Source organism: Rhagoletis pomonella, unplaced genomic scaffold (genome assembly GCF_013731165.1).
Source record: "Rhagoletis pomonella isolate Grant_MI unplaced genomic scaffold, Rhpom_1.0 Rhpom_scaffold_00013, whole genome shotgun sequence".
NCBI classification, from domain to species: Eukaryota; Metazoa; Arthropoda; class Insecta; order Diptera; family Tephritidae; genus Rhagoletis; species Rhagoletis pomonella.
Window position 1 is genome coordinate 18,899,795 of NW_023458567.1, and position 13,903 is coordinate 18,913,697.

General features: G+C 36.7%; 1 protein-coding gene across 6 annotated transcripts in view; it reads right to left on the minus strand.

Annotated features, from left to right (window-relative positions):
* LOC118748925 (protein sprint) overlaps positions 1–13,903 on the minus strand; it is a 513,519-nt gene that overhangs the window by 75,187 nt on the left and 424,429 nt on the right. For all 6 annotated transcript variants that reach the window (XM_036483668.1, XM_036483667.1, XM_036483670.1 and 3 more), the window contains one exon: positions 162–365. In XM_036483668.1, coding sequence (XP_036339561.1) covers positions 162–365 — 204 coding nt within the window. The remainder of the gene's footprint in view (positions 1–161; positions 366–13,903) is intronic.

A 13,903-nucleotide genomic window follows, 5' to 3' on the forward strand; every position in this document is an offset into this window, starting at 1 on the left:
TGCACACCCCCCCAATCACAAAAGTATTTGGCTAATTAAAAATTGTTTGTACACATTGTTGTGCAGTTTCCGTTTTTCATGGCGCACATATTTGCATTGTTTTTCACATGTTTTTATTTTTTATTTTATTTCAAAAATTTGCTTTGTGAGTGCGTACTTACCCCCTCCTCTTTGCCTTGCAGAAAATGCACTGCACCGGATCGTTGGATGCCGGGTAAAAACCATACAGGATGTGTCAGCAGCAGACGCTCCATCAGGCCCAAATCACAGGGCGGGCATTCGTCGGTGCCGCGTGATGTTTCGCTCGAGGTTTCGCCTTCGGCCAAAATGCCACCATCCGAACTGGAGACCAGAGATGTACGTGACTGGAAAGATGAAAAGCGAAAGCGTATGATGAGTGATGGCTGTGTGTGTGTGTGTGTGTGTGTAAAAAAAATTTTTGGCTTGTTAAGTTTAAGTGGGATTTTATGTAATTCTAATGGGATAAGTGGGTGTAAGCCATTGAGGGTAAATATTTCTAAGAAAATATGTTTTAAGGGCAATATAATATTTTGCTTAATATTTATTATAAAAGTTTAGATTTAAAATATAGTCACACATAATATTAAGGCTAAGAGAAAGTGACGACTTTTTGTGGAAGTCATTGGTAAGGTAAAGTACTATGAATTCCGCGTTTTAGTTGCGACGAAAAACTCGTACCGTTTTAAAATCACAAATTAATGTTTTTATATCAAACCAATCAACAAAATTGCGAGTTTTTTTGTCACCTTAAGCGGACCTCCTGGCCCCCTTAAACTGTGCAAATGCACAGAAGGTTCTCGGCTGTTTCTTGTGCGTTTTCGTCAAGAGGAGTGCAAACTGTGCAGCGGCCCTTGTAGGGAAGTGTTGATTAGGATGGTACCGAGTTTTACCATGCCAGTCCGGCGTTAGGTTAAGAGATGGAACATACATATTCTTATTCCACCACCCAATGTAAAGATAAAGTTAGATGATCCTGCATATTGGCCTTATTGGAATTGAAATCCATTTTTCACAAGAGAACATTAGAAAATTCTCTCTGAATGAGACGGTTGTTTCGATGAACAAAAACTCCAATTAAATTTACTAAGAGCTGCTTGCGATGATTTTTTTGCTAAAATGGCAGAACTGATATCGACGCGTTCGGCCTTCCGCAACGTCATTCACTTTTGCAAGGACAGGCATTAAATTTTTTACTCACATAGAATTTTGGTGGGAAAACGGCCCAAAAGGCATGTGATATAGTTGTTTTATGGACGTATTTATGTAACCCGTAACCAGCTCTAGCTTACGGTCAAATGAAAACCCGCAGTTGCTGAAGCCGTAGTTATATGCAGAATATTTCAAGTGGGAACCAAAACTAGAATTACCTACAGCAGAGAGCGTTGTTACCCGTGGTGTGAAGACTTTTAATAAAGAAACAACTCTAAATTAAAAATGACGATAAATCCGATCTCAGGAGTTTCTAAATTAGGAAAGAGTATTTGCGCGACGTCACTCCAAATCCCAAATAAGTGACTAAACATACTTTACTGAACATTGTTTGTGAGAGGTTTGGGAATATGTAGATACTTAGCTCCAAGTTCCCACAAACTCTCTTTCTTAGTCGCGAATTCATATTTTGGATCCTACATCTCTTTCTCCTAGAGAGACGATTCAAAGTGGGAACTGTGGGTAGCTACCTACACAGACGGTGTAAAAATATCAGAGTTCTTAGACATTGGCATCTTTGGTCCTTAGTAAATCTGCTGTGTGCTGAGACAAGACACTATCAAAGAAAGCCGAAGAAAGAAGAAAACCCATGGCATAAACTGGACTTTTCCTAGCGACATTTTAACTTGAAGGGATCAAACAAAATGCATATGAACTTTTCATCAACCTTCTCAAGGAAAAAAGTAAGCGTGGTGAGTAGATCATGATGTTTTTGATCTCAGTTCCTAGCCTAAAATTTTCGACCCCATCTAGGAATCGTATGGAAGACCATCTCACCTTTAATCAAACTGGGCTATGAGCTGCTGAAGTATTATTTCTATGGACATCGATTTTGGAAGATCGAGAAAACTGCGCACTAGTTTTCGACGAATAGTTGTCACACAAGTAATATTTAAGCAAAAAACCAAAGCCCACTTCAATTCTCATATACAAACTTAAGGGTTCCGCTAATTTTTTCATGATCCAATGATCGAATCTATACCAAATTAGTATGGGACAACCTCTGAGGTACCATATTTCTTTTAACCCTTTCCGCAGCAGAATTTTAATCTCATATGTTTGAGGTGTTGCGCGAAGGTTATTATATATTTTCCTCCATTCTATGAGTAGCAAAGATTTAATATAAATATATAATTTGTACCACCTGAGTTTAATCTTTTTATTTTATTTTATTTTTGCTTTTTAATTTTTCATTATACATATTATTTTTTATTTATTCTTTTTTAATTTAAATTTGTTTTAAATTTTTTTAAGTTATAATTCATATTCAATAAATTTTTATTTTTAAAAACAAAAACCAAAAATAAATTTTCTTTGGCACTCTTGGCTACAAGGCTCTTGAAATTTTCGTCGCTTAAAGAGTTAAAAAAAAAAAAGATTTATAGAAATTGACGAGGTCAAAAGTTATGCGGTGACATGCGACGAATTGATAACTTCCTCCTGTTTTTGAAGTCAGTTAAAAAGGTTGAGGCTTCCAGTTTCTTCCAGCTTCGTGCCTTCAGAATTGTGAATAGGTGGTTTTTAAACCTCACCATTCGCTAGTATTAACTACTTCTATCTGGGAATTTAAGCGTAAGAGATAGGTGCAATTCAAATCGCGTCAGTCGCGCTGAGCACTCATCAATGAAATGCCTGCCTTCAAGGTTCTCGAACAGCTGAACCTGCTCTTTTTCCAGTAGACGAGATTGTAAAGTGTTTGCCTAGTTCTTCTATTGAAGAGGTGCGGAGGAGTCAGAGCCGAATTCGGCCTATCATGGCAGGCTGTAAATAATCTTTCGGGCTCCAACCGAGGATAGTAGTCTCCGAAAGAATTCGATTTTCCTAAATTTCGGATTTACTCAGCAGATAACTGTAGTGTTTTGCAAAAATGGCTCTGTGCTATAGAACAATTCTTTGACGCTCGGCAGTTACTTGGTTCAGAGAACTAATATAAATAAAAGAATAACTTTTGCCGATTTTAAGCGAGAGGGGTAAGAAGAGTCAGGATAAGCAGCTAGATATAATCCGCTTAACTGTTCGCCAATAATGTAATAAAAGGAGATACGATAACTGCAAAGCAGCCAGTGACAAAGAAGTAGCAAAAAACTGGAAAAATTTGCTCACTTGCCAAAATTAGGGGTTGCCGCAATCAGAAGTTTGGGGCTTAGGATGCCAGCCGCCAAATACTAACAGTGTTAATGAGAGTTGTAGAAGAATAAGTGTATTTTTTTTTTGGAAATTTTCGCAAGCATCACTGCACATTTCAACAACCTTTTGTAAGTAAAAGCAATCGGCAAAAAGAAGTGAAAATGTTTTGATTTGACAAAAATGCAACCACGATGGGAGCAAAGAAAAACTGACAGGAAAAGGCAGCAAAAAAGAAAGTTGACAAAGTCATGAATGCGTTGTCATTAACGCCATCATGTTAGGGCAGCTGTTGCCAATGACAAATACATTCAGTAACACACCAACAATAAGTTAGGCAGCCAGTAACAAAACAAACTCACTGCAAAGGAAGTTAAAAGGGCTGAAGAAAATAGGCGGTGGCGGCATTCGATGAAATGAAACACAAAAATGTCGTAGTATGAAGGAAGAATTCTAGGACACCAATGCAAGTATAAAAATGCCTAAAAATTGGCTGGCGGTTAATCTTTTTTATTTTTTATGCCATTAAATTTGCTTGCAATTTTATGCATTCATTCACTCGTTCGATGTGCGTGAATGTCGTTATTCAATAATCTCGCCTGGCGTACGTCATGTCGCAGCACTTTGATGTTTTTTCTGACAATTTGTTTTCGTTTTTTTTATATTTTTTCTGCAGACAACGCGAGCCCACCACTAACGCGATTTTTGCTATGCGAGCACCCTTCTGGTTTGAAGTGACCATTTTTCATTTTTTTCATTTCGAATTGCGGCAGTTTAAATTTTCATTTAAAAAAACGAAGTGATATAAATGCGTGGATACATACTTGCATGTACGTTTATGCATTCGTAAATACATAGTTATCTATGAATTAGAAAAAAAGGTAAAACAGCTTGTCACACAAAGCAAGCAAAAAAAGTGAATTTTGAAAGATAAAAGTTTAAAATTAATGGTGTAACAGTGAAACGCGATATATCTATGCGTAAAGGAACCCTTCTCCTGTAAACGTTTCTGTCTGTCTGTCACTCACTGTTGGCGGAAATGTCGCCCGACTGCTTTTCTTTATGATAAATGTTTTGGCAGTGCGGATTGTTTTTTGTAGACAGTTGATTTACATTGTTTATTGGTTGTTTAATTTAAGCAAGGTGCCACGTCAAAGATATCAAATAGAAGATAAGAGCTGAAGTTTTGGATAAATAGATAAATGTTTATTTGAAACCTTTCTTGTTTCTTGTTTTTACATTTAAATTTCCACTTTAAACTAATTCTAAATTGCATTATGAAATAAATAAATTTTTAGTGTTATTTTGTTATATAAGTTTACTGTCAAATCGAAATTTTAATTAAAGCAACTTTTCACATTAACTTTGATTAAGGAATGGAATACCAATAAATTAAAAACAGTATGTAAAACCCCGAAAAAGTCATAAAACAGAATCTGTTAGTTTCTGGTGACGCTCCTAGAGGGTTAATGAGTATACAAAGTAGGATTTTGCATAAATAAATTTTCTGAAAATATTCAACTCGGAACCTGCTGGTGGTAGCAGAGGAAGAGGTAGGCCTCCACTACAATAGAAAGACCAAGGCTTGGTATTTCCAATTGGCGTCAGTTGGCACAGAAGTCGAACAACTGACGGGCTTTGTTGAACTCTGCCAAAATCGCTTAGGCGGTTACGGAGCCAAAGAAAAAGAAGAAGAAGACATTTTTTATGTTTTCATTGGCTTTCACAAGCGTATACTTTTATTGAACTAAATTTTTGGTTCTTATCTTCATTTAATATGAGAAATGTCAAACGCAACGAAAATGTCAAAAGCAGGGCAAGCAAACGTGAAACGATTTGATGGCACGGAAGTATCTGTACTCTTCCACTCCTTGCTCACCTCTTTCGCTTACAAACGTACAGTCTTGAAAGCAAGCCTTGTCGCGTCTGAACGAAGACAAACTGTTTTGACACTCGGACAGCGACATTAATTTTGCGGTGAGAGAGATTTGAATAGTCAACATTAATGCCGCGAATTGGAAATTGATAATCGAAAGCATTTAAAATCAAACTGAAAATTATTGGTATCTATTATGAAAATCCCACAAATAAATTTTTCTAGAGAATGGTTTCTTTGCTGACATTGCTCAAAAGCTTATTTACCGTTAGTCTAGTTACACTGCAAAGTCGGGATTATCACCATCCTTGAGTGAGCGTTTGTATCCAATACTGGCCACCACTCTTTCTATTACTTTCAATCCTCTACAGATCAATCCTCTTAGTTATTACGCCGTTCCCGAGAGCCTCGGGCCATCCACCAGCGCATTCACTGTTCGCCACCAGTACTCTCAGCATTGCTAGTAATCATCGCGCGACTTATCAGCGCATTCACCGGTCGCCGTCAGATCACTTACCCTTACCTGCGGAGGTGACCAATGTCGGCTGGAGAGAAGAAACGTATGTAAAGCATTGAAGGATAAAGCGTCGGAATATGCAGTAACGTGGGCAGGTCGAAATCAATCCCAAACAAAAAAGCGAGGAACATAAACCTGAATACGAAGAAAGTGGACTTTTAGGAAGCGGAGATCCACAAGCTTTTTACGATGCAAAACTGGTAATTTAGTTTTTTTTTCGATAATATCAAAAGTCGAAAATATTGGTTGTTTCAAGCTGCCCTACTTTATGCAATATTATTAAATAGCCAGGCTGCCAACTATACTTAGCTATGAAGTGCCATATTGGGGATAAAAAAGCCCCAAATAGAAAAATGCAAGTGCCAAATAAGATGCCATTATTTTTAATATATTGAACATTAATTTTCTTTTTTCCATTTTGAAATAAAATAAGAACCACGTTGAATAAGCTTCACAAAACTAGAACATTTTAGTTCGTGGAAAAGTAGCACACGCAATGTTTAACAATATCATATATTTAACTATTTCTCAAAAGTGCCTTTTGGCACCTTGTGCCGACTTGAAAAATAAGGTGCGTTTTGAAGTAAAATATATCCAAAAATTTCACGGTTTGAGCCAAATTGGTGGGCTTATTTGTTCGTGTATAGCGTTTCCATGCAGTAACAGTGCGGCTAATTTTTTAAAATGCGCCATTAGATAACCGTTTAAAATGCGGACGGTTAGACAAGTATTTTCTACAGAAACGTTAGCTTGCGAACATTTTTCAAACGAAACTATCAGACAACAAATGCTGAAGGACGTATCAAAAAGTACACCCATACTAATATCGATAAATGCGCCAATGAAAAATCGGTAAACTTATCGATAATTAAATCCATATATATATATATATATATTTTTCTATATAGTAAATACATAGATATATGGATAAAAAAGTCGATAAATATGTCGATAACAAAATCGATTAATAAATATATCGATTATAAAATCGATAAATACTTTGATAGGAAAAACGACAATATATAGAACAAGGCAATTCGTCGAAACATATGCACATAAATATACATATCGCACATAGATCTAAAAAAAAATATAAAAAATCGGTAAACTTATCGATATTAAATCCATATATAGACATATTTATCTATATAGTAAATACATAGATATAATAGATATATGGATAAAAAATCGATAAATATGTCGATAACAAAATCGATAAATACATATATCGATAAATACTCCGATAGAAAAATCGATAAATATACAGAATAAGGCAATTCGTCGGCAGATCCGGTAATATAACTGCTTGTGGATCATTCAGATTCAACTTAATTAAAACAAAAACAGAGATAACAGTAGTTTTTTAGTTAATATATATAATCTTGAAGAAATATTTTCATTAATTGGAGACAAGTCCTATGATTGATCGCTGCTTAGATCTTCTAGGTGTGCGATATGAACATAATACAAAGTATTTCCAAAGGAAAAGAAAAGGTCTTGCATGGGCATAATAAAAATTCTAGGCATACCAATAGGAAAAGTCAAAGAATTGAGGAGTTAAATACAAACCTAAAAATACAACAAACGGAAGTGAATGTGTAATACATAACTATATACATGCATATAAATAAATATGTACACAAAAAAAGTATCAGCTTAAAAAATGGCTATGCGAAATCGGAAACAAGCAAGCAAGCAGAAGCCGGTTAGCATTGCAAGTAAGCAAAATCAAAAGAATGTAAACAAAAATTTACGCCACAGCAAATGTGCCGGGAAGCAATAAACAACATGGATAGCAGCAGCTCACACAACAAAAAGCAACAACAATAACAAAAGTGAATGATTTGTTTGGCGCATAGTTATTTGAAGACGACAAAAAAAAAGAAGCAAAACTCGCACACCTGCCACATAGCCACTAGCAATGCCACAAACATTAGGGCACCGCAGTCTGTGTTTGTGTGTGTCGCTGCTCAAGTTACTCATACGACCCGTGATGCCCAGTCACAGAGCACGCAATATACAGACAGCTCACTGCATACTTAACGAACATTGGCAAAATGTGCAAATAAAAGGAAAGCGTGTGGCTGCTGTGGCGGCTGCTGCCGTGTGTCTAGCATAAAAATTAAGTAGCAAAGCCATAAAAGTGGCGTTGTTTGGGGTTTGGGGTTAGGAGCGGGGTTGAGACCTGAGCACAAGCGGGGCATAAATAAGAGTGAAGCACTCACTTTTTCTTAGATTTACGTGCGCCTTTTAATGTTTTTTTTTTTGGTTTTGTTTTTTAAAATGTTTTTTTTTTTGTTCTTTGCTTATAATAAGCAGCTCGCTTTATGCGCTCCACTGCTGCATTAATGTTGCAAAAACAATTTTTCATCTTTTACCTGTAGGCGCACACGCGCACAAACCTGCCTTTGCTAGGTACTTCGTCGCTATTTGCCAACAGCTACTCTACATACACTTTCAATGCCATTTGCTGCTAACTGATATTCACTTTCAAGTCGTTGTTTTTATTTAAGTAAAAAATAAGTCGTGCAAGAGTAATGTGCAAAATATGCGAATAAAAGCAAAAGATTACCTGCTGCTTACTTTTTCTCATTTCAATAATAAACCTAACAGCGCAGCATAAAAGCGAAAAGTGACGCTATCAGATGTACATACACATGTATATCGGTGGATTGGGGCCGCTTTTTAATGCAGTCGCACTGGTAAAAGTTCATATTTCAAAAAGTATTTGTGCGCTTTATGCAAATTTAAATATTCAGTAACGCAACAGCAAGTAGAAAAGAATGAAGCGTGAAGCTTCAAATGTCATCTTTTCACAGCAGCTCTTGGGCTGATTGTCGCCTTTTACTAGCACTGCTACGAATGCCTGTTTGGCTGTCTATCTGTCGCCTTATTGATGATGGCAATGCGGCAAAGTCACCGTCGCTTGACTTAGTTGTCTATCCAAATAGTAAAATAAAGACATATCTATACAGGTACTCATGCCGTCTTGTGGTTGAGTAAGTGCTATCATAAAGCTTTGAGCGTTTATTTGTTTGCTTGTTGTATATGATTGCTTGGGGTGCAAAATATTTTGCAAGCCTCAATTGAGCCACGTTTCAAAGAGGAAAGGTGAAATGAAAAGCAAACAAACGGACCTTTAAAAAAAGGTGACACAAGAGAAGAGAGTTGAGAAGTTATGAAAGATAAATGAACGCTGGCTTTTATTAACAGTTAAAAGTGGCATTTGAAAGAAATTATACCATTGGAGGCACAAGGAAAATAAGATTTCCATTAAGTTTTGAAAAGTAAAAGCAGTATACTTACTTATGTGACTTATGTGACCTAAAGGTTCTTATCAATCAACCCAGAGCGTCGAAATGAAATAATTTATCAGAATAATATAACACAATATTCGGGCCTATTTCCAATGGCGTTGTCGTTTTTATAGTCGCTTCGTTCATAAATTCACATACATACTTGGAATACAAGTATATTGAACCGGCGAAGACAAGTTATCAACAATCGTTTCAATTTAGTTCTTAACAATTAAATAATGAATATTTTTATGTCGCTACTATTTTCGTTTCAAAATTGTGAATTTCGATGTATTTCCGATAAAGGTCGATGACAAAAACCGTGATGCCAAAAGCGGGGAAAGACCCGATTACTATTATATTGGAGAACCTTCCTAGGTGCATTTGAGATTGCGACTTTGTATTATTGAATTGCTCGGTAGGGAATTTCAGAATATTTTCTCAGTTGGGACAGTAAGATGATAAACAAATAACACAAGTTGCTCAGGCACCCTTTATTGCATACTTTAGGGTACACTACTTGCTTAACTAATTTTTAACTCAAAGATAAGAAGCATGAGGCTGTCTCGAGAAAAGCCCACTTGATGAAAAAAACTGAATCTCAACTCTCGAAATTTTAATGATCATATGTATCTCGAAAGTTAAGGTTTTTGAGTGTTGTTGATCATAACGGCGGCCGCTGTGGTGCAGTGGTTAGCAGTGCGCGCTTTCATTCCGCAGGGACTAGGTCCAAGCCAGGTTCAATTGAACAAAAAAAAAAAACACAAATAAAGTTTTTTTCTAATAGCGGTCGGCGCTCGGTAGGCAATGGCAAACCTCGAGTGTATTTCTGCCATGAAAAATAGCTTCTCATAAAAAATACAATCGCCGTTCGGAGTCGGCGTAAAACTGTACAACAGTAAACATCACAAATCCGAGGAGAAGCTCGGCTATTATTACAATTATAAGTCATAACGCATATAATTGAAGCTTAAACTGTTGGCCGGGCTTACGGAATTTCATACAACCGGCTACACGCATCCGACCCACAGTTTCAATATCAAATTCTTTAGCCGACTTTCCAAAGAAAAGAATGGTGGTCGGATTCGGTCAGGATGAGACGATCCATCCATGTTTACGCGGGTGAGCTAAAACTAGCTAATTTGGAGTTAGTTAGCATCTCTAGAACATACTCCCCTCTCAACCAGTACTAAAGGAATTAAAGACTTTAAGGTCAATGGATAATAAAATTTATCTGCAGAGAGAACTCGTTGGTATTCGCCATCGTTGGAGCATTGATGCAATAGCACAGTGCTCCGTGAAGGCGTCGGTAAGAAGTTCTACAACAGATATGTTAAATTTCAGAAGGCCTTCTGTCTTTTTCATATTTAACCGCGGCCATAATGATCTTGAGGTTATTTATTTATATTTTTTCTAAATTGATTGGCCATCTGCTTAGTTGTCTCCGTTCTGTCTTCGGTTTTGCTATGTATGGTAATTAAGTACCGACTGACGCTGGGATGGCCCAGAAGATAATCAATTCTTGACCTGAAACCTTGCTATCAGTGTAGATGGATGTACCATCATAGGTTACTCTCAGCTCATAGTTCCATTCTTCTCTGGTCGGAAACTGTATAGGTCTCCTTGTATTTAAGTCCAAAACTGGGGCAGTATTAAAACATATTCAGTGCTTATTGCACTAAGCTGGCATATTTTACAACGCTTTTATATAGGGTGCGTTCCAAAACGTCAAAATACAAAGCATCAGTCTCTTTTATTTCTAAACCACACTAGGAGAAGAAGCCTAACTTGCGCAACTAAGTAGAAAGCTAGCATCTAACCGTGGTTGCGCACATTTGGCATTAAAATCTATTGAGGTCTAGAAATAAAAGAGACTGATGCTTTGTATTTTGACGTTTTGGAATTCACCCATACTTACAATGTTGTGTGTCCAGACACCATTTATAGCAAATGTATTATGGCAAAGTTTCTATACAACCTTGTATAGATATCAACCTCGTCTATGTATCATATCAAAACTCTGGAGTTAGATGTCGCCTCGCCGCAAGTAGGTATATATTCCGCCTAAAAATATGCACTACATACGCTACAGCGGAAAAGGACTGAGCGCCTTTTCTTTAAATGAAATTAATTGGTGCTCGTATGTATGTACATACATATATGCACCAATCTATTAATATCATTGAACTATTTTAATAGCTATTGCAAAATTTTATACAGACAAGACTAAAAAGTAGAAAATAAATAAAATAAAAAATCTTTTTAATATACCACGCTTTTATAAATGGACTAAACAAGTACAAAATTTGAGATCGATTTGTAGCGACCGTTATTCATTCAGTAGAAATTTTAGGTCTATGTTATGTAGTTCGACTATTGTCAATTAAATTTATTTATTCGTATTGCATGCGCTCCACATTTTTCGTTTTCAATTTCATACATTTTTTATAATGACTTTTGCTAAAATTTCAAAATCAAAAGTTATCAAAACGAATTCTATGGGACTGAGAAATATTATTTTCTACTTTTTAGTCCATTTATAAAAGCGCGGTATATTAAAAAGATTTTTTATTTTATTTATTTATCTTGAAAACAATTTTGACTAAAATGCGTGTAGTTTGAGGTGGTGTCTAGGTTTAGGCTTGCCCTTAGATGAATAAGGCAATGCAGCCAAGCATGTTTACACCTTTTCAATTATTTTAAGCAATTTAACTTTAGCTATTGAAATTTAGATACCCTCCTAGGTAAATACTTCATAGGAGATGCGAGGAAAAGACAAGCAACTATTCTTACAAGTGTTCGAAAGAAACAAAATTTTAATGCACGGCAACGAAAAACACTTGAACATGTTTTTGGCTATTTTTTTTATATATTTACATGAACTTATAGCCATGCACAAATTCACGCGTTTAATCATACACATATATGTATTATCTATATACCTATAGTATATGTACATATGTATAAAAAAAAATGAGTTTTCTGCTGTGGTCCGAAGAAACTTTTGCTTTCTTCCGGCTGTTATTGGATGCCAAGCGAAATACACGAACAAAAAAGCACAAAGATAGCTTTGAAAAGCAGAAAGCAAATAAGAACACGATGAGCAAATTTAAATTCATAATAAAATGGTAGTGCAGTTAGCAATGGAGACTGGAAGCAGATCAGCCAAGAAACATTGAATGCCTTGAAAATCAATAAAAAAGAGATGCCGGCCGGTTAAAATGGCCACAAGAATGAAAAGGAATACTTCGCTTATTTATGCAGCAACATATTAAGACGATACAAAGAAAAAAAAAAACAAATCGCGTATGTACATACATATGTTACTTTATGCATCTATACATGTTTGTGTATATGAAAATACCCTGCAGCAAATTAAACTGGTTCGGAACTCGAGCCGAAGCAATCCATCCCAAATCAATGATATCAACGTTTTTTTTTTAACATAGCGATGTCCAAAGAAGTGGCAGTTGCCCCCTCTGCAGAACTTTTGAACTCGTTCTGAACTGGTTCCATTTTGGACAGATCTGGGACAATATGTTTTTGTATGAGAAACAATTTTTTAGGTTAGATTTTTTGATATTTTTTTCGATTTTTTATAAGCTCTTATTAATATTTCACTTCTGTGTAATCAAATCTTGCAATCAACTCTTCTTTATTTTCTTTTATTCTTATTTTATTTATGTTATTTTCATAATTTTTCCTTGAATTTTTACTGCACACAATTGCCTCCAAAGCGATTTGATCGCACGACAAACTATGTTAGATTCGTGAGAACTTGTTCCTTTACTTCTAAGTTTTCACATGCTAAATGTGAGAAACTTTGACGACAGCGCAACCAGCACACAGCGAGTTTCAACAGCCCCGATCCGCAGCCGTTCTGCAGTAGTTCAGAGACAGTTCTGAAATTTGTAGGACGGAACTAGCGCTTTGCCAGACTATCTCTACATTTTTACGGCAGGGATACCTTCAAGCAATATATGTACATTAACTGCTTGTGCGCCAAAGTGAAGATGCCAAAAATTTTCTATGAATGCTCCTCGTTTACCACATCCTTCAGCCGCTTTGCTGTTGGCTGCCTTGTGATTTATGCTCTTTCAACGCAGCGCCTCGCCGTGGGTGGGAATGGGGAATTTGGGTGGTGCGGAGCGAAAAAGCGGAAAAAATGTGAATCACATTTTTTTTTTGTTGCAAAGGAATGTCGTACCAATACACATGTATGTACATATATACATACAAACAATACAAACATCCATACAAACTCATTTGTTTGCCTGAAGGTTTTCACCACTCCCTGCACGTGTCCTTGCATGAACGCTAGTGTGCGTGTGTGTGCTTTTAAGTATGCGCCGATTTTGTTCCATTATTATATTTTGCTCTGCACTTTTTTCGGTCTACTGTCTACGATTGTCTGCGTCTGCCTACATGTCTACATGTCGCACACTCTGGCGATTGTCTGTCGTTGTTCGTGTGCTTCGCGCCGGCATTTTTGCGTCAATGCCGCCAATGTCAATGGTTGGTGAATCCACATATAACCTGCGGGCTGCAGACATATCCTTGAACCTTGCTGCAGAGTGTAGTCAGCTGTAGAAAATGTGTTGCAAGCAGCTATTCGCACTCTCCCCCTTTTTAGCGCTGCATGTGGTGTCATTGTTGCTGCTTTTCGCTTGTAGTGATTGTTGTTCTTTATGCCGTTGTTGTTTATGCTTTTGTTACGTTGCTACGGTATCAGTTACTGCATGCAGTTGGTTGCTTGTGAGTGGGGAAGAAATCTTTAATTTGCCAGCGGCTACTTCCCGTACTCAAGCCTGCTTTGAACACGCTGCTTCCTCTTCCTTGTCTACTTCTTTCAATTCTTTT